Below are 19814 nucleotides of genomic sequence, written 5' to 3' on the forward strand. Positions count from 1 at the left end.
TCAAAACAGATACGAATAAATAAATAAAAAATATTGAAAGTTACAATAGTTTAAGGCATCAATTAATATTATTATAATGTATTGTACTCGGTAAATGTTTCACTTATGAATGTAAAATGTAAACGATATACTATAATGTGTCGACATTTAATAGACAATAAATTAGAAAGTAGTGAAATGTCTTATGAGAAAATCATTGAGCCTGTATTGTATCGGGAGTTAATTAATTTACAGAACGGGTTGATTAAATGAATAAGAGTAGTGAAAGATAATATAAATAATTTAATATTAAAAACTGATTTTGAGGTATTTAATAAAATCTTTTGGTTTTATACGATAATGGTGTTTCCTATATAGAAATGAAGTATTTTAATTAACTTATAAATAATTAGTATGCTAAAAATTTCCCAGGCCAAATATAAAAAAAATTATGGTTATAAAGTGTCCAGTGCCAAAGCTAAATAAACGGCTTTCAATTAATTATTATTGATATACAATATTCATTTAACGTATACGATTTTACAGAGCCGGTGTTATATTAATTGTATGACGCATAAAAATTAATTTAAAAATTCACATGTGTTCCTTTAATTATAATTACTAATTATGCATAAAATAAATAATTTAAAAAGTTATATAATCAAATTAAACTCCAATTTTTAATTTTTTTTAGTTTTATGCACGAAAAAAAAAAATAGAACAGAGTTTATGTAAAAAAACATAATTCAATAATAACTTTAAAGTACGATCGATGGATAAGTCTGTAGTCGTTTTCTCGATGAACTCCGAAGGCCAACAGTAGTGTTTTCCAAGCTGTGTTCGGCAGTTAGATGTCACCGAGAAGACAACAAAATAATGGCAGTATATATGAAATGCGATCTGAAAGTAAAGAGTAAAATCAGGAAAACAAAAAATTCAAGTGTCCCAATTACAAAACTCATACCGTACCTTTTTGGTTTTCTTCCAACGGTAAGGGAAAAGCACGGGCTAAACAAAAATGAACGACACACCGTGAGTAAAAAAAAAAAAAAAAATGATAATGTTGTTGCTATCCAAGCCACCCGCAGTCTGAAAATTACAATTCACATAAATTAATACAGTCATTGCTATATTGTACGACCGTGGAAAAAAAAATAATTACAACAGGACCACAAACATGTTCATGAGTGTGATTAAATATAACAAAAATAAAAAATATTTATTCAACACACATTACACAATGCGGTCACCAATAGATAATATAATGATCACCTAACTTTAATTGACATATGAAAATTAATTACTTGTGTAATAAATCGGTTAGCAGTTAGAGACTGCGCTCTTGGCCAACGGACTGAACCGTTATTGAAGCAGTCCTTCGGACACAACAAACGCCATCTAAAAATTACAAAATCAAATTAATCAATACAGCCATTACAATGATTATATAGACAATTATAAAATTGTAACATTATTATTATTACCACAAATATCAATGTAGTACATGCAAACAAAAATAAAAAAAAAAGTATCTCTATGTAAATATATATATATATATTTACATAGATAGAGAGAGAGAGAGATTGAGTAGACTGATATAGTACAAATGTCACCGGTAAATGAAATACAAATTGACACAAATATGCTAAGTAAATTAATAATAACGTATAAAGATGAATTGTACTTTTAATTGAATAACAATAAATTTCTTTTGACAAATGAACATTAATTTTACCTGTGCCAGAAATCCAATAGTGATGACAGCCAACAATCTACAGCTCGGTTATCCTGGCACAACAGTGTAGCACAGCCTAAAAATGACAAAATCAAATTAATAATATATATTAATTACAATAGTGGTATATTAATTACAATAGTGGTAAAATCGTCGCCCAACGCACGCGTTTTTTAACGAATAAACACGCACTACCCCCATATAATTAATTTATAATGAATAAACGGACGTATGACGGATAAATTTACAAAACGGAATTAAACAATATCATCGTTAAAACGTAGACAATTCGAAAACCAAGTCGATCGTCGTCATCGCTGTAAAATTATCGAGCGCACGTTTCGATTAATATATATATAATCGCAATAGAACTGAAAAATTTACAAAATCACATTAATAAACGAATACGGTCAAAACACTATATTGAAATAACGACAGAATAAACGACGACGCACAAAACGGCGGCGCGGTTGTGATAACGACCGCGTTCGGGCGTCGGACGCGGCGATAACGACGAAACGGCGGGAACGCGACGGGCCGAGTGGGAGGCGCGCTCCCCTATTTCGCGTCGTTTGGCGTTCCATGAAATAGCGAAAATCGCGAATTTAAGAAAACGGGTACGGCGAAAAATTCGAGCGGCGGTCGGAAAAGACGCGAAACGATAAGAGCCGTCGAACGGTACGGAAACGGAGGCGATAGGATTAAGATCGGAATTTTAATGCGGAAAAAACGTAAAATTCTTCCAGGTGGCTCATATTTAGAGGGGCTTACGAAAATAGGATATAAAGGGAGATATACTTTTTTATTCGACGATCCACTTTGTTTCATTATAGTGTATATTATTTTATTTAATATTATTGGTTTACTTATTGTTTATTTTTTTAAATCCACTTATGATCCGGGTGTTGTTTTTTTTATGATCAAGACCCTCGCTTAAGTGGTTGGCGACCCGATTTTCCTTTTGCAAGGGAGCCATGAGGGTGGCGACTCCACAATCCGTTGCGTGGCCCAAGTCGTCACCTCTCAATAGACACAATTCCTTGATCTAAAATTGGTAAAAACAATCATTTACAAAAGTTTCTTCTTCATTTATAGAACATAATACAGGATAGCTTTCATAATTAAACATTCGTTTCTTTAAACTTATTTTTTTTGACTTAAACTTTAGTGTTATAATAAATTTTTTGCAAATAAGTATAGCTTCTTCTTGTGCTTCATTAAATCCATTTTCTCGATACTTATTTAAAAACTGATTGAGACCTTTCAAATTATTTACAGCAAAATCAATTGAAAAGCTTTTATTTGGCAGAGATTTGCTAATTTTATTAATATTATTTAATAAATTATACCATATTATTGAACTTAGAACAATTTCGTAAGACATTTCATGTTCATCAAAAGAAATAGCTTCACTTATATTGCCGGTATTGATGTAGATTCACTTACTTCTATTAACGCTTCATTTATCTCTTTAAGTTGTACTTTCACGGCCTTCACAGATTCTAATTGGCACTCCCATCGAGTATCAGACAACTGTTCCAATGTTAAACATTTTAAATGTTTTTCCAGAATTTCCCAACACTCTGTAGAAGCAGAAAATAAAGTGTTCAACCTTTGTATCACTCTGAAAAAGGTTATAGCTCTTGGAATACAATTTACTATATCTCCTAAAATAATAATATTCAAATAATTATTAATGACATATTGTTTAGATAAAAAATAATAAAGAACAGGCAACTAAAAATCTTACCTAATAAAATATTTAATGAATGAGCACAACACAGCAAAAACAACGCTCTAGGATTTTCATTTAAAATTCTAGCCTGTACACCTTGCTTATGTCCAACCATATTTACTTTAACATTATTATAACAGATACTTTAACATTATTATAAGTTTTAGTTATCTGTATAATTCTGATGATTAACGTTAATTGTTCCTAGTGAGATGCATCAGGAGTTCCATCAAGCATAATAGTGTAATATTTTGCTTTTTTAATATGTGTTATGATTTTTGTCCTTATTTTACTTCCAATCAAATGTAATAATTCAGTTTGTATCCTGGGTCCCAAATAATGTTGATGGATTATTTTATTTTTTATATTTCTCAAGTATTTAGCCATAGGATTATCAAAACTTGTTTTCATTTCAATAAGTTTAAGAAATTTACCATTTGATTCTGTATAAATGGTATAGTTTTTTCCTCGGAACGCGTCATTTTGTTGAGCAAGATAAATAATACGAACTATTATTCTTTTCGGTACTGTTCTACAGCGGTCATTTTCAGTTCGAATTTCTTTTTGAAGTTCACTGTCTAAAGTTTTACCACTATCTATACGCCATGATAATTCTAATCATTGTTGATTAGACTTTTTATGATAAATTGAATAATCATGTCTTTTAATACGTTCAGATAAATTTTTCCAGTTATTGAAGCCATCAGTAAAACTAGTTTTGTTCTTAGGATTTGGGAACAACCGACACGAAAAACAAAATACAGCATTCATTATATGAGCCATGGTCTTATTACATTTCACCATTTGTCATAGTCTTATAATAATAGTTTTCAGAGAATGATCTTTGTTCTTTATTCACTGGAAATTAAAATTTTTTTATTTGAATTGTCCTTTTTTTTGCAATACATGAACGATATTATCTATCTATTACTGATGGCCAATTTGCTGGGTCTTCCAACTCAAATACATGATTACTGGTGTCTTGTAGTTGTGACTAATAAAAAAAAAACATAGTATGTTTTTCTTTTTACAAACACAATAGCCTGATGGCAGATTAGCTGATTATATGCTGATTATTAAATATAATTTTCTAACACAATAAGCATCATCCAGAAAATTCTTTCGGTGTGCGGCGATTGTGGTGATGACGATAGTATGCATTGTTACATACATGTCACAACTATTCTTGTTAAGTGTATTTAAAAAAATAAACAATAAGTAAACCAATAATATTAAATAAAATAATATACACTATGATGAAACAAAGTGCTTCGTCGAATAAAAAATTACCATGGTCCAGATGGGATTGTTCGAGTTGTTACCATCGATACTTCAACTGGAACAAAACTTAGACCTGCTGCCAAACTTTACTAATACACCTCTTTGTTGTAGATTTTGATTTATTTCAAACATTCGAACAATACAATGGCAGATAGATATCAATCGGCAAATTTAAGATTAGCTGGTCTTAATTCTTCATCCAAACGACGTGTAGCCGACCAAGTTTTGGACAAATTGGCTTAATGTCCAACCATGAACCACACTTCGTCGTACTCGATCCATCGGGCATTACTTCACGTCTAAAGAGCTCTGTCAACCCTGCAGCTGTTAGGTTACCCTGTGGGTGACTGCGATGTCACTTTGGTGAGGGCCATTGTCAAGTCTATGGATTCTGTCATGTTGCAAGAATGGGAGAAAGTTCTAGAAAGTAGGAATCTTGTTTCCTTACCCTCTGTCCATGAATTGATCATATATTTACACCATGCGGCAACACTCGCTGATATTGGTCCACAGCAGTCATCCACAGAGCCTATGTCTATTCGTCCAACTACATCTCCTTCGCTCTCGTCCATTCGTCCATCTACTACTCGTACTGTTTCAAGTCGGCCTACTCCAACTGCTGTTGAGTCGTCGAACCAACCTCAAGAGAAGGTTAAATACACGGTGGCCACGGAAAGGTGCCCATTATGTTCGGCCTTCCACCTCCTTCGTACATGTACAACATTTCTTTTAGCCCCTGGCATCAAAAGATACCATATCACCAAAGAGTATGTCCTTCGTCTATATTGCCTGTTACCAGGACACAGAGCTGTATGCTGCAAAGAACAAAAACCTTGTTGTATTTGCAAAGGCAATCACTCCCACCTGCTTCATATCGACCACAAACCGCTCACGGACTCCCCATATCAATCTATCTAACTTCATAAATAATAGTCTCCTTCTCAAGATCAACTGTCTTCATTCAACCATATTTGTCCAATTCACATCCATCGACCATCAGTTCAACATCCTTGCAGTCCTTCGACCACTGGACTACTTGCCTATCAATTATAAAGGTGCATACCTTTGTGGTGGCCGGTATGTTCGGGTGAACGCTCAAGTTGGTCATACTGATAGTGTATCAGCTGGTGATAACACTCCACTCATCGAACGCTTGGCCGTTATGGTTTTGTATTTACTCTCTCATTATTCGTCGCCTTAATACCTTTGATTTTGTTTAACATTGTTTTCTCGCTTTCGTTGTTCAACTATTACTTTTCCCGTATTCTTAAAACTTATATTTTTTTTGTGTTGTAATACTAAAGTTGTTTTGTCTATTATTAATTCATTAAGCACTCTTGTTGGCCTATTTGAACCGGCAGTTTAAATACAACACCAACCGTGTACTTATCGTATTTGGTAATAATTTCAATAGTTTCAATAGTTTCAACGTTATCTAGTAATCAACACTCCCTTTTAAGTTTATTTTTTCTATTGTGTTTATATATTCTTTTTGCACTAGTATTGTTTTTTATATTCTTTAAAACTCTATCCATCTCTGTTAGTGTTTTCCAAATATATAAGGCAGTACAACAGTTTGAAATATAATAAACCTCTTTCTGGCTGTGAGCAACTGTGAGTATAATCTACGTCTTATCAATATCTGTTGATACAATTTCAAATCAGCTGTTCATCTCTGTTGTTCTCTTGGAGACTTAAACGCGCGGGTACTAAGTTACCACGTAGTATCATCTTTGTTTTCAACATTCATTGCTGTAACTTTGGTTGTATCCACAAATTTTAAGGAGCATCCAATCAGTGACATTGTTTAAGTCGAATTATGGCACCAACATCTCCAAATGCTGCCTCTCAAATTATTACCCGGTCTAATTCAAGAACAACCAGTTCGCTTACCTTAGAGGCTTTCAACAAAACTATGGCTGAGCACCAAATAACTCAAGTAGAAACCCTTAACCAATGTAAATTACTTTGTGATTCCCAAAATGCCCAATTTACTGAACTTAAAGAGAGTATAGGACTTCTATCTTCTCAGATTATAGATTTAAAATTGGAAAATGACAAACTCCGTGAGAATATCTCTAATCTAGTTAGGCGCATTGAAACCCTGGAATCTACCAAAAGTTCTCACTTTTCTTCTTCTGCTGACACTATACCAAGCATTCTTCAAGAAATTGCTGACCGCGAAAAATGTTCTCGGAATGTCATCATTCGAGAAATTGTCGAATCTTCTTCTTCTGTCTTAGAAGACAGAATGTCTAATGACACGTTAAAAGTTATTGAGCCAATTAAGCCATACATTCCTGAATTATCGACGGGTCTCAAGTCAATTAGACTAGGTAAGCCTAATAATGCAGGACCTCGGCCTCTTAAAGTATTTTTTCCCCTCTAAAGACATTGCTTTTAAACTTGTTTCCGAATTTAATAAAAGCGTCAAAGGTCTGCCTTCCGACAACATTCTTCGCTCTATCTCGATGACCCGCGATCGCACTCCTCTTGAACGAGAGTCTATCCGTCTCGTATACACCGAATTGGAAAGTCATAAAAAGAACGGTGAAACTAACCTAACTATCAACTATAGAGATGGAATCCCATTTATTGTTCCACTCCATCGGTCGTCCCAGACTAGACGTCATCATACTTTGAACGCTGCACTAGTCCAGTCAAAAAACTAGCAAGTTATGACTTACCACTGCTGAGACAAGAGCCCACTGCTTCGAAAGACTGCTTACATTTTTGTCCATGCTTTCCAAAACTTCAGCCGAAGCTGTATGATTACCTTTATATCAAAATCGTCTTACTGTACGCACTGTTATTCAGGTCAACAAACTTTAAATACTTTTATTTTGTATTTTAATAACTTTAAAACTTTATTTTCTAAATTTGATTTTATTCCTAATGTTATAAGCTATAATTTATGTAGTAATGCCCTTAACCTAAAAACATTTTATCAAAATGTACGTGGACTCAAAACTAAATTAGACGATCTTAGGTGTTCCTTTCCATTGTTCTACTTTTATGATGTTATTATCCTTACAGAAACTTGGTTGACACCAGACATTAGCAACAGTGAACTTAGTTTCTTTGGCTTTCAGGTGATAAGACTTGATAGAAATCCAAACAACAGCCCTTTTAACAGAGGAGGTGGAGTACTAATCGCCATCAAAAATTCACTCAAATTCCATCCTATTACATAACTGTTAACTCTTATCATCTGTTAGTAGGTTGTGTATACTTACCTCCTCATACTCCTCTTCCAATAGTTCAATCCCACGTTACCTCTGTTAAGCAAATTATATCCTCGTATAAACCTCATTCTATTATCCTATGTGGAGACTACAATCTCCCTAATGTTACATGGTCATCTGACGAGCTTGAGTTAATTGCGACTGATGATCACAATATTGTGTCAACAACTATCATTGATTCCTTTTCTTACTTAAATTTCTTTCAGCATAACCTCCTCCCCAATAGTTATGGCAGTATTTTAGATCTAATTTTTTCTAACTCCAATAAAGTCACTGCTAGAGCAGCATTAGAATCACTTGTCATTCCTGACCCATTTCATCCACCTCTTCACATCATATTTCCTTTCCTAACTGAAAATATAGCAGATTACACCCATACTTACAAAGACTTCAAAGTTGCGAATTACTCCGCTATTTCGCAATTCGTCAACTCATTTAACTGGGAGGCGACCTTTTCACAATATTCAATTGACGGTGCTGCCTCTATTTTCAATGAAGCCTTACTTCGTGCAATTCAGTTGTTTGTTCCTACTAAAACCTACAAATCAACCAAATTTTTTCTCTGGTTCTCCTCTACACTTAAAAATCTTATTCTAGAGAAAAAACGTGCCCATGCAATTTTTAAACGGTATAAGTTGCCAAATGAATACTTTGTTTTCTCTGAACTTAGTGCGAAATGCAAACGTTTATCTAAAACAGACTATCAGTCCTATATAAAATATACACAACAATCGCTTACTCACAATCCCTCCTCCTTTTGGGAACATTTTAAAATTTTAAGCCAACACAACAAATTACCTTCCACCTTATGTTGGAACAGTACTACGGCTGATAACCCTCATGATACTGCTAATTTGTTTTCTAAGTACTTCTATTCCATGTATAACTCCTCTAATTGTGCACCTTTTAATTTTCCTAATTATAATACCTATCCATATGAACTTCCCTCTAATTGCCACTTTACACTTGATGATGTACAACTCGCACTTAACTCTCTAAAAAATAACAATTCTAATGGCCCTGATGGTATTTCTGCACGTTTACTCTTTAACTGTCAAAACTCTATAGTGTATCCTCTATTCCTCCTCTTTAGACGTTCTCTCGGTGAAGGCGATTTTCCTGCTGTGTGGAAGACCTATTTGATTACCCCTGTTTTTTAAATCTGGTGATCCCTCACTGGTTTCTAATTACAGGCCTATTTCCATCCTCCCCAACATTCCTAAACTGTTTGAATCCATTATACATAAGTACATCAATAGAAGTTTTAACCACATATTATTGAATGAATTACATGGTTTTCATCTTGGGAAATCTACCATTACTTGTACCGTAGCTCTCACATCTTACATATTAGAAAGTTTTGAATCTGATTGTCAAGTTGATGCCGTATTCACTGACTTTAATAAAGCCTTTGACTCGGTAATCCACAGCCGTCTTATTTCTGAACTAGAATTTCTAGGTATTGGTAACCCTTTGTTATCCTGGCTCCAATCTTACCTTAGTCCAAGAGTGCAATTTGTAAAAATTCAAGGTGCTACTTCGGATGAATTCTTTACTCCTTCAGGTGTACCCCAAGGGGGGCATCTTAGTCCTCTTTTGTTCATTATTTTCATTAACTCAATTAATAATTACCTTTCTTTCTCTAAAGTCCTTCTATTTGCTGATGATATAAAGATTTATTCTAAAGTTGCTTCCATCTCTGACTGCCGTCAACTCCAATCAGATCTTAACTCTTTCTTTATCTGGACTCAACGTATTGGCCTTGCGCTTAATATTAATAAATGTCTAAGTATGTCATTCCATCGAAAACGGTCCCCCATTGTCTTTCAATATACTCTTAATGGCTCACCTCTTGAACGTGTTACTTCTATCAAAGACCTCGGGTTTTACCTATCACCTTCTATCTCCTTCGAACAACACATAATTATAACAGTTAGAAGAGCCTTAAAAGTTCTGGGTTTCATAAAGCGTAACACAAGCCTATCACGTCTCCTACCTGTCTTCGCTCCCTATACTTTTCCCTTGTCCGCTATATTTTGGTGCTGTGGTATGGAACCCATATTTGGCTAAGGACCAATTACGCTTAGAACGTGTTCAAACCCGTTTTTATCTTATGCTGCTTACTTGCTCAAGATTGAGCATCCACTACATGACTATTCGAACATTAGAGAATCCTTAAATATCCCTCCGCTTTCCTCTCGCCGATTAAACGCTGATCTTACAATTATTACTTCTATTCTCAGTGGCGCAATTGATGCTCCTGACTTCCTTTCCTCAATCTCATTCCGAGTACCCGTACACTTTACCAGGAAACATACTCTTTACCTTATCCCTTCCCATCATAATAATTATTCCAACAATCATTCCATCCATCGAATGCTTAAAATACTTAATAAATCATAATTTCATAATTTGTTTAAAATTGCACAAACATGTACTGTTTATTTTTAGTGTTATTCTTTGTATATATTATAAATGTAAATAATTGTTATTATCATAATTAATCTTTAAATTTAAAATTTTTATTCATAGTATCTATATAAGTATCTCTGTAAATTGCCGATTGGCGTTAGCTAAATAAATAAATAAATAGTTTAATTTATTATTTGGTACTTATATACCTCGTGATTCGCACATTAGCTTACATTGACCTAAGTGCTCATTTGTCATTTTACATTGAAACTTTGGATACCTTAACTCTATGCTTGTTTGTAATAATAAAATCATTTTTATTAGACCATTCTCAGGAAACTGTTAATTTGCGAACCACTCGTTTCAGTTGTTCAGTTTAGATAAAGCTACAATTTTATCCAAGTTAATAGTGCAGTTAAACTTTTTAGTAATTTAATATTTACTTATAATATTGTTTTGACTATTAAACTTGATGTTTGCTCATTGTTGTCGCACATAATTGTACACATTCATGTTGCTTTACACAACGAATTTAGTCCATAAGTCCATTTGATTGCAACTTGTCTAAATCTTTATCCAATATAATATTGCATTGATCTATTTAATAATTTAATATTTAATGATAATAGTGTTTTGGCTTTTGAACTTGATATTTGCTCATTGTTGTCGCACATGATTGTACAATCATTCATGTTGCTGTATACAGCAAATCTAGTCCATAAGTCCGGTTGATTTCAAATTACTTAAAGCAATGAACTGCTAACTCAATATTGTATCCTAATTGACTGTCTATTGTTAGTAGGGTAATATAGGGAATTATGGTTCCCCCCTCCGCTTCACCCACCCACCTCACCACATGTGATGTAAGTGAAGAGGTGTGAAGGGGGGTAATAAATCCAACGTAAACTAACATAATGCAATGGGAGAGGGAACGTCGAAACCCAACGTAAACTAACCTATGGCACGTGAGGAACCTCTCCTCTTCCACAAAGTCTTATGATAGGGGGGGTAATGAAACACGACGGNTCTGCATGGAGAACATGGGATTGAAACACGACGGTAACTAACACAACTTGTCGCGCGCCTAAATTATGCTCGGCCATATAGTATATACGTAATATCGGTTTTTTGACGAAAAAAAAAAATGCACTTTCCAGGTAAGCTATACGGTTACGGTGAAAAGTATGAATTTTAAACGTCGAATCCGCTATTTTGATATACGACATGCATATATTTAGATAAAGTCTGTACGTAAAATGTTAAATTTACCTAATTTGTAAAAAAAAAAATTAGTTCGAAACATTGTTTGCCAGATGGCTGTATTTATCTCGAGTGCTATATTTTTATACTATAGCACTCGAGATAAATACAGCAGATGGCTTAACGCGGCGTCGATGTCGCCGTCAATTACATTAATTGATAATATACGATCTATAAGTTTGACCGTTATTGGTATAGTGAATAATAAATCAGTATTTTTTTTTTTTTGTCGACAATATATAATAATGACGACTGTTAGAGTTTTCTTATAGCAAAACACATTTTTAAATAAACACTACTACTACCGCCGCCGCCGCGAAGACGACGACGACGATAATAATTGCTGGAACATATATTCTAATGATTATAATATTATTATTATAATTGTAATACACTTATCGATTTATGTCATACATATTTTTGTCTGATTTATTACACGTCTCCCTCTCAATGTTATAAATAATTACTGTATTTAACAACTTTAATTAATTATTTTTAATTAAGTAATAGTCTCGACTGGACGGATTGTATTCTTGTTCCGTCAACGCATTTGAGACGGCAGAAGGTCATAATTTTTACAAAGGCAACTGTTTTAAATCCTAATGACAAATATGTATAAACATTACACATTACATTACGCTGAATTTTTTCACGCTATTATAAATAACGATACAATTTATCAACACTGGTGCAGCGGATAATACAGTAACAAACCGTATTTATAAAGACGTTACTAAAGATTTTATTCACTCTTTGATTAAGCATTAATTACGGCTCGCTAAAACATTGCTTAAAAATATTCTGTTAAACGTATTCAAGTACTAGTATTTATTTTATTTAAATTTAAAATCGAATAACAATGACTGATGTACATTTTACTGGTGCTGCACAAGGTAAGTTTTTATATTTTTGATTGAATATTTCGATATTTTCGATACACAAATTGTTTTATACACATTTTTTCATAGCCATCTCTTCCGCGACTGTTCTACACCATCATTCGATTAAACGTAAGGCTAACAACAGTAGATTAAAATCGAAAAGGTTGCGTATACAATTGCCAGACGCGAAAAATTTCATCGAGATTGATTCCGCATTGGAGAGGGGAGCCGTTTGGATTTATCGGAAAAACGTGGAAAATTTCGCGAGCTATCGAGATTTTCTACGTATTGTTAAATCTGAGCTGGTTGCCAAACTCGGCGGAATCGCAGCTGTTCGGCCTATTAAATATAATCTCAAATTGGAGGCTTCTTACCATATACCGCGATCGGAAGCACCGCCCACGGACTGTGCCTTCAAGACACGGGCTAGGGTGTTGTTGTCCGACACGGACATTGTAGGTGCGGTCAATGACGATTTCGAGATTATGCTCGCTGAGGAATACGTGTACTCGTATTTAGCGGATTTACGCTAGCGCATATCGACGGACTCATGCTCAGCGTATACAAGTATACGCCCCTCGCCGGATCATCATATATTCCAGTCCCACCCGAAATTTACCATAGAAGAGCAATCATCATCCCACAAAACATCGATCAGTCCTGTTTCAAGTGGGCCATTTTTGCGAGACACGTTGGGGTTAATAATAATACGCGTGTCAATCAATCAAAAATATTTTAACGAGGACCACACGTATGATTTCACAGGATTGACGTCCCACAGTGGTCTGAAATAGAATTTTAGGCGCTCATAAGTCCCATTTTAAAATGTACTCNCACAGTGGTCTGAAATCGAATTTTAGGCGCTCATAAGTCCCATTTTAAAATGTACTCATAATGTTAAAATAATTATGAAAACTCAATTCTAGTATATTGCTTAGACAAAATATAAAATTTCAAGGTCACATGTTAATCCGGTCGTTATTTATAGCCGTTTGAAGTATAGATATGGTTATATTACGGTTATTTCAACATAAAAAACGTCTTTCGTTGTAAAGTTTTTTAACAAGTTAAAAAAAATTTTTTTCGACATTTTTTTTTATTATTTTATTTAAAGTAAAGATTAAAGATAATATGAAAAAAAATTTCGAAAAAATTTTTTTTTGACTAAGTAATGATCGTTTTAATAAAATAGAGCATTTTTTGAGGCGTTTTTGAAACTAAAAAGCACAATACTAAAAATTACCCTATTTTACCCAAGTATCAATGCATAGATATTGTAGAGCAACTAGTCTAGATTTCAAAAATATGATTTTTTATTGCGGCGGACAAAAATAACTGTGCATAAGGCTAATAAGATTAAACCAATTCGTGCATTTCTTATTTACAATTAGCTTTCATTTATTTCAATTTCTGATATTGAATTGTTTAGGTTATTCATTTCATCTTCGACTATATTTTACTAAATTTACATCTATTCATGTTATGTTCAATGTTCAAATCATTTTAGTTGTTTGACAACATTTATGACTTTTATAAGATAGTTTGGGCTTTAACAATCGATAGACATGTCCCATTACGTTGATACTATGACACTACGTTATTAATAATACAACTTGTTTGTTTCTTGTAATGTTTTATTGAGAATTTTATGTTTAAGCTATTAATTAATTGTGCAGTTTTAGCAAAGTACGTTTATTTTTTATGTAAATTGCCAAATTTTATATTTATTGTTAAAAATTTTATAATTCAATATATTTTATTAGTCAAATAAATTTTTCATTTAACGAGATATATAATTTCATAACATTTTTACTATGGATAATCAGTTTGAAAGTAAGTAAAAACATATTTTAGTTATGTGATTTACAATATTATAATACGCAATTAAAAATGAATTGATTAATTGCTAGAAGTTTAATGATTATAAATATTTTTTTTTATATTAAAGAATATTCTATAAAAATGCATTTATCAAATTATAATTTCTTAATTTTCGACTACAGATTTAATTAATTTGTGAATTTAACATGTTTATAGATGTATGAAATATAAAAACCATATATTAATTTTAATACTAATGAAAAATATTCATTAAAATTCTAAATATGTTTATTTTAAGATGATAACATAACTGAAAAACAGATAACACACCGTGATTTGTTCGAACTCGTGCGACAAAAATGTTCGATGCAATGTGTGACATTTGTGGGTGCCCGAAAATTAATAGTTACGCACATATATGAAAGGTATAGTGGTTTGAAGTGGAATGATACGTACATCAAATCCATAGAAAGTGCAATTTTAAATTTTACTTTGGCATTAGCTAAAAAGTGGACTTCGTCATTTCGAAATTCAAATAAGTTTTGCGAAAAAAATAGAGAATGGCTTGATATGTCTTTTAGTATTCATAAAAACACGCTTAAAAAAAATTCCATTAAAACCCGACAGAGTCTTGGTCGCCCTGTAAAAGAATTTATGAATTGTGGAGAGAATACTAAAAGACGTAAAATAAATAGTGTTTTGTCATCTATTGACATGTCATCTGCTGAAATTCACCATGCCTCACAGTATACTTATAATGTATCTGGTCAAAGAAGCATAGCACAAGTTGTAAAAGAGTCTATAAGTTCACCAAAAAAAGCGACTAAAATTAGAAATAATATTAATAAGACTTATTTATCAGACTTGGTTCCTTATACTGTTGAAGAAGCCTTGGCTTTTTTTGTAGAAAACAATTTGACGAAACAGCAATATATAAATATAAGACTATCTGCGAAAAATAGGAAAGCCGACATTTATCCATCTTATGATAAAATAATAACTGCTAAAAGGGAATGTTACCCTGAACGTTGTATAATCTGACTCACGTTGTGAAATTCCACTTCAGGACTTACTTGACCATACTAGTCAAAGATTATTTTTAATACCTTTTATTAATTTCAATGAAAATTATAATAAAATGTATGAAATTATTTACAAGTGGGGCTGTGATGGTAGTAGTGGACAAGCACAATACAAACAAATATATCATTATCCTTCAAACAATTATTCAGATGGAAATTTATTTCTTTTTTCGCTAGTGCCTTTACAATTGCATTCTTTCAATGAATTAGGAAAAAAAAACATAATTTGGATTAATGAACGTACATCATCAACACGATTTTGCCGTCTAATTAAGTTTATGTTTGAAAAAGAAACTGTTCAAACAACATTGATCGAAGTAAATAAAATAGAAGTCCAAAAAAAAAATTGACTACATCAAAAGTTCAATTTAACAATAAAGAAATTATGGTAAAACATTCATTATTATTTACAATGATAGATGGCAAAGTAAGTTTTTATTTCTGTAGTATAATTTTTGCTATCTGGGCCTGCTCATCGGCGATAGGTTGATGTTCGGGCCGCACGTTCAATGTGCGGCCCAGCGGGCTCAGAAGGTCATGGACCGCCTGGCGGGACTGATGCCGAATATCGGGGGACCGAAGGAACATCGACGCCGACTGATAGTCAGCGTTGTTCACTCGGTCCTCCTTTACGGGTCCCCGGTCTGGGCGAGTATACTGGAGTACTCGCCCAAGAACGTAGAAGCGTTGAACCGGATCCAGAGAAGGGCCGCTCTCCGGACGGTGTGCGCATACCGTACCGTGTCCGGAGTGGCGGCCAGGATCCTGGCTTCTCTGCCGCCCGCGGACCTGTTGGCCGTCGAACGCGCCAACGGATACGAGCTCCGGAAGAGCACCGGTCAACCGCTTCGCGCGGAGGACCGGTTGCAGCTACGGAGCGTAACCGTGTCCAGTTGGCGCCAACGATTGGCCGACGAGGAATCCGTGGGAGCGTGGACGAGGACCCTCATCGGACCCAGCCGGCTCGACAGGTGGATTGGCCGGACTCATGGGGAAATGACGTACCGTCTTACCCAGGTGATGTCCGGTCACGGCTGCTTCAACGAATACCTTCACGGTATTCGGAAGGCAGCCGCGCCGACGTGCGATCACTGTCGGGATCGCCCGGGAGAAGCGGACAATGCTCTGCATACGCTCTTCCGGTGCGAAGTGTGGGCCAACGAGCGGGAGGACTTGGAATCCCGCTTGGGGTCCATGGTGGACCATATGCTGAGAAGCCGGGAGGGGTGGTCTCTGGTTCAGGCGTTCGCCGAATCGGTGATGAGCCAAAAAGAGGAGGCCGAACGCCTGAGGCAGAGACTGCCCAGGGTGGGAGTACCTACGGCGTCGGCTAGACTGGCGCTGTAGGTGCTTATTGCATGTGTTTTTATATTTTGTGTTATTATGTATGTTTGTGATTTATTAAGCCAACCCTCGCAAAGTCCTGCCCCCACCTCCACGTGGTGCAACCCGGGCAACGGATCCCGACTTTTGGGATCCGGCTAACGGGGGAGGCCACACCACGTTGTGAATCAGCTCTTGATTAATTTCGGGCTGATTCACAACGTGGTGGTGTGAATTTTAAGACGGCGTGGGCCGCTCTGAAGCAATACCTCACGGTAGTTCCAGGGCGGTCCACAGCATACCGGCGGTGAAAAAAAAAAAAGTATAATTTTTGCTATTAATATATTCATTTTAAAAATGATTGTTTGTAAAGTAAGATTTCTTCTTATTAAATATAAAATTATATATCATATAATAATTGATCATTTTAATATTAAATAGGTGTGGAATTCTATGACTGATACTTCAAGTCAAACATGTTTTATTTGTGGCGCTTCTCCAAAACAAATGAATGATATTAATAATGTTCTACAATACAAAGTTAAGCATGAATCATTAAAGTATGGTTTATCTTCACTACATGCATGGATAAGATTAATGGAATGTTTGTTACACGTAGCATACAAATTAGATTGCAAAAAATGGACAGTAAGTATATATTATTTTAATATTTTTCATCTATATGTATACTCTCAAATATTTTTAACTGAAATGTATCAACAAAAAATTAAATAAGAAAATATTTTATATATATTAATTTTTTTTTATTTAAAAAATAATTTAAAAACATGAATATACTTTTACTGTGTCTTATGATGTAAGAAATTATTAAAATTTATATTTCTAGCCTAGAGAACTGGAACATAAATTAAGTGTGCAAAATAATAAAAAACAAATACAAGATCAATTTCGTTTAGAAACTGGTCTTTTGATTGATGTTATGTTACAGGGTAAATCAATGTTACTTATATAATATAAAATTTAAGCTGTAAGTAATAATAATTATGTTTACTAAATATACTAATTCAATACATTAGGAAAAGGAAATTCAAACGATGGAAACACTGCAAGACGATTTTTCAAAAATGCGGAAATAACAGCTCGTATAACAGGTATAGATATAAATTTAGTAAAACGATTTGGAAAAATTAATATAGATGCTTTTCATATTTATGCTATGGAAACAGCTAAACTTTTTACTAATTTATACCCGTAGTATTATATGCCTGCTAGTGTTCACAAAGTGTTAATTCATGGAACGGACGTAATACGATTCGCAATACTTCCGATTTGTATATATATATATATATATATATATATATTCATTACAATCCTATACATCAATTAAATTGTGTAACAATTTATTTGAATACATTTTTAGGTCAACTTTCGGAAAAAGCCCAGGAAGCCAGAAACAAAGATTATAAAAAAATAAGACTTCACCACACTAGAAAAAGTTCGAGGTATAATACCAATGAAGATTTAATGCATATGCTATTAGTATCAAGTGATCCATATATATCTTCAATGAAATTATTTTCAAAAAAAAGTATAAATAAATGTTCTATTGATGTGCAAAATTTATTTGACAATTCCGAATCGAACGTCGAAGATGAAATGAATAACCTAAACAATTCAATATCAGAAATTGAAATAAATGAAAGCTAATTGTAAATAAAAAAAACCCAGCTCAGGGGGGTCGCGGCACAGTGGTGATGTGGTATAGATGGATCAAGTATAATGATATCTGACAGTGATTAAAATCACTATAAAAAAAAAACGCTTCGATGCAAATCTTTAGATACTGTTTAATTTTAAAAAATTGGTAGACTATTCCAAAAGCTACATTATCTGCTAGTTCATTATTAATATCCTAATTAAGATAAAGTATGTAGAATGAAAAAGGGATTATTAAAAAATATTATTTCTCATAAAAAAATAATGTTGATCCATACACTTTTCAATATGTCATAGCATTATAAAGTTAAAAATGTAAAAAATAAAATCGAGAATTTTCACACAATAATAGCATTCGGTAGCCATTTTCTCCGTGAAGATAAAATAAAGTCCGAAATTTTTTTTTTTCATAATAAAGTATATTACATTAGCTTTAATTTAAGATATATATAAAAGTGTCAGACCTTCCGGAACATTTTCAAAAGTTAAGTTGAAAAAGTTAATTTTTTTTGAAAAAGATGTCATTTTAAATCCCCCCTTGTGGGCAGGTTAAGGGTTATATTTATGAAAAAATATACCAAACGAAAGGTTANGATTTTCAAAAAAATGATATCAAATGAAAGGTAAATATCTAACGTTTTAGTATAAAAAAAAATTATGTTGATTTGTTGATTTTTCAAAAAGTTATGGAAGTTTAAGTAAAAAAAATTGAAAAAATTTCGAAAATTAGCGATTTTTAAATTTGTAATTTTTTTGAAGGTTTCCCCCATTTACAGGGAACGAGGGCATTTTTTTCAATTTTTAAGGGTAATGTCNAAAAATGTACGAATTGGTTTAATCTTATTAGCCTTATGCACAGTTATTTTTGTCCGCCGCAATAAAAAATCATATTTTTGAAATCTAGACTAGTTGCTCTACAATATCTATGCATTGATACTTGGGTAAAATAGGGTAATTTTTAGTATTGTGCTTTTTAGTTTCAAAAACGCCTCAAAAAATGCTCTATTTTATTAAAACGATCATTACTTAGTCAAAAAAAAATTTTTTCGAAATTTTTTTTCATATTATCTTTAATCTTTACTTTAAATAAAATAATAAAAAAAAATGTCGAAAAAAATTTTTTTTAACTTGTTAAAAAACTTTACAACGAAAGACGTTTTTTATGTTGAAATAACCGTAATATAACCATATCTATACTTCAAACGGCTATAAATAACGACCGGATTAACATGTGACCTTGAAATTTTATATTTTGTCTAAGCAATATACTAGAATTGAGTTTTCATAATTATTTTAACATTATGAGTACATTTTAAAATGGGACTTATGAGCGCCTAAAATTCGATTTCAGACCACTGTGCGTCCCCCACACCTGTGTCCCAA

At 33.4% G+C, this 19814-nt stretch overlaps 2 protein-coding genes and 1 long non-coding RNA gene across 4 annotated transcripts in view; 1 reads left to right on the top strand and 2 right to left on the bottom strand.

Annotated features, from left to right (window-relative positions):
• Positions 1-19814, top strand: part of LOC126903128 (uncharacterized) — a 120613-nt gene that overhangs the window by 32249 nt on the left and 68550 nt on the right. The gene's annotated exons all lie outside the window — the stretch shown is intronic.
• Positions 46-2193, bottom strand: LOC126903142 (uncharacterized). 2 transcript variants are annotated; one of them, XR_007703425.1, is made up of 5 exons: positions 1852-2193; positions 1715-1790; positions 1284-1377; positions 949-1068; positions 46-879 (listed from the first exon to the last, which is right to left on the bottom strand). It is a non-coding gene; the product is annotated as an uncharacterized LOC126903142 (long non-coding RNA). The 2 variants fall into 2 exon arrangements; XR_007703424.1 differs by lacking the exon at positions 1852-2193 and having other exon boundaries at positions 1715-1839.
• Positions 3128-4232, bottom strand: LOC126900793 (uncharacterized). The gene is made up of 4 exons (XM_050676731.1): positions 4121-4232; positions 3743-4063; positions 3465-3569; positions 3128-3381 (listed from the first exon to the last, which is right to left on the bottom strand). The coding sequence occupies exons 1-4, from the start codon at positions 4230-4232 to the stop codon at positions 3128-3130; spliced, it is 792 nt and encodes a 263-aa protein (XP_050532688.1).

The sequence above is a fragment of the Daktulosphaira vitifoliae genome, unplaced genomic scaffold, assembly GCF_025091365.1.
Source record: "Daktulosphaira vitifoliae isolate Bord-2020 unplaced genomic scaffold, ASM2509136v1 Scaffold_3, whole genome shotgun sequence".
Classification (NCBI taxonomy): Eukaryota; Metazoa; Arthropoda; class Insecta; order Hemiptera; family Phylloxeridae; genus Daktulosphaira; species Daktulosphaira vitifoliae.

Excerpts from the sequence above, each read along its gene's own strand:
- LOC126900793 (XM_050676731.1), bottom strand. The coding sequence starts at position 4,232 with ATGGCTCATATAATGAATGCTGTATTTTGTTTTTCGTGTCGGTTGTTC. Across the intron at positions 3,570-3,742 it reads ATTATTACATTTGATTGGAA|TAAATATGGTTGGACATAAG; the intron begins GTAAAATAAGGA and ends ATAATGTTAAAG. Across the intron at positions 3,382-3,464 it reads TTCATTAAATATTTTATTAG|GAGATATAGTAAATTGTATT; the intron begins GTAAGATTTTTA and ends TTATTATTTTAG.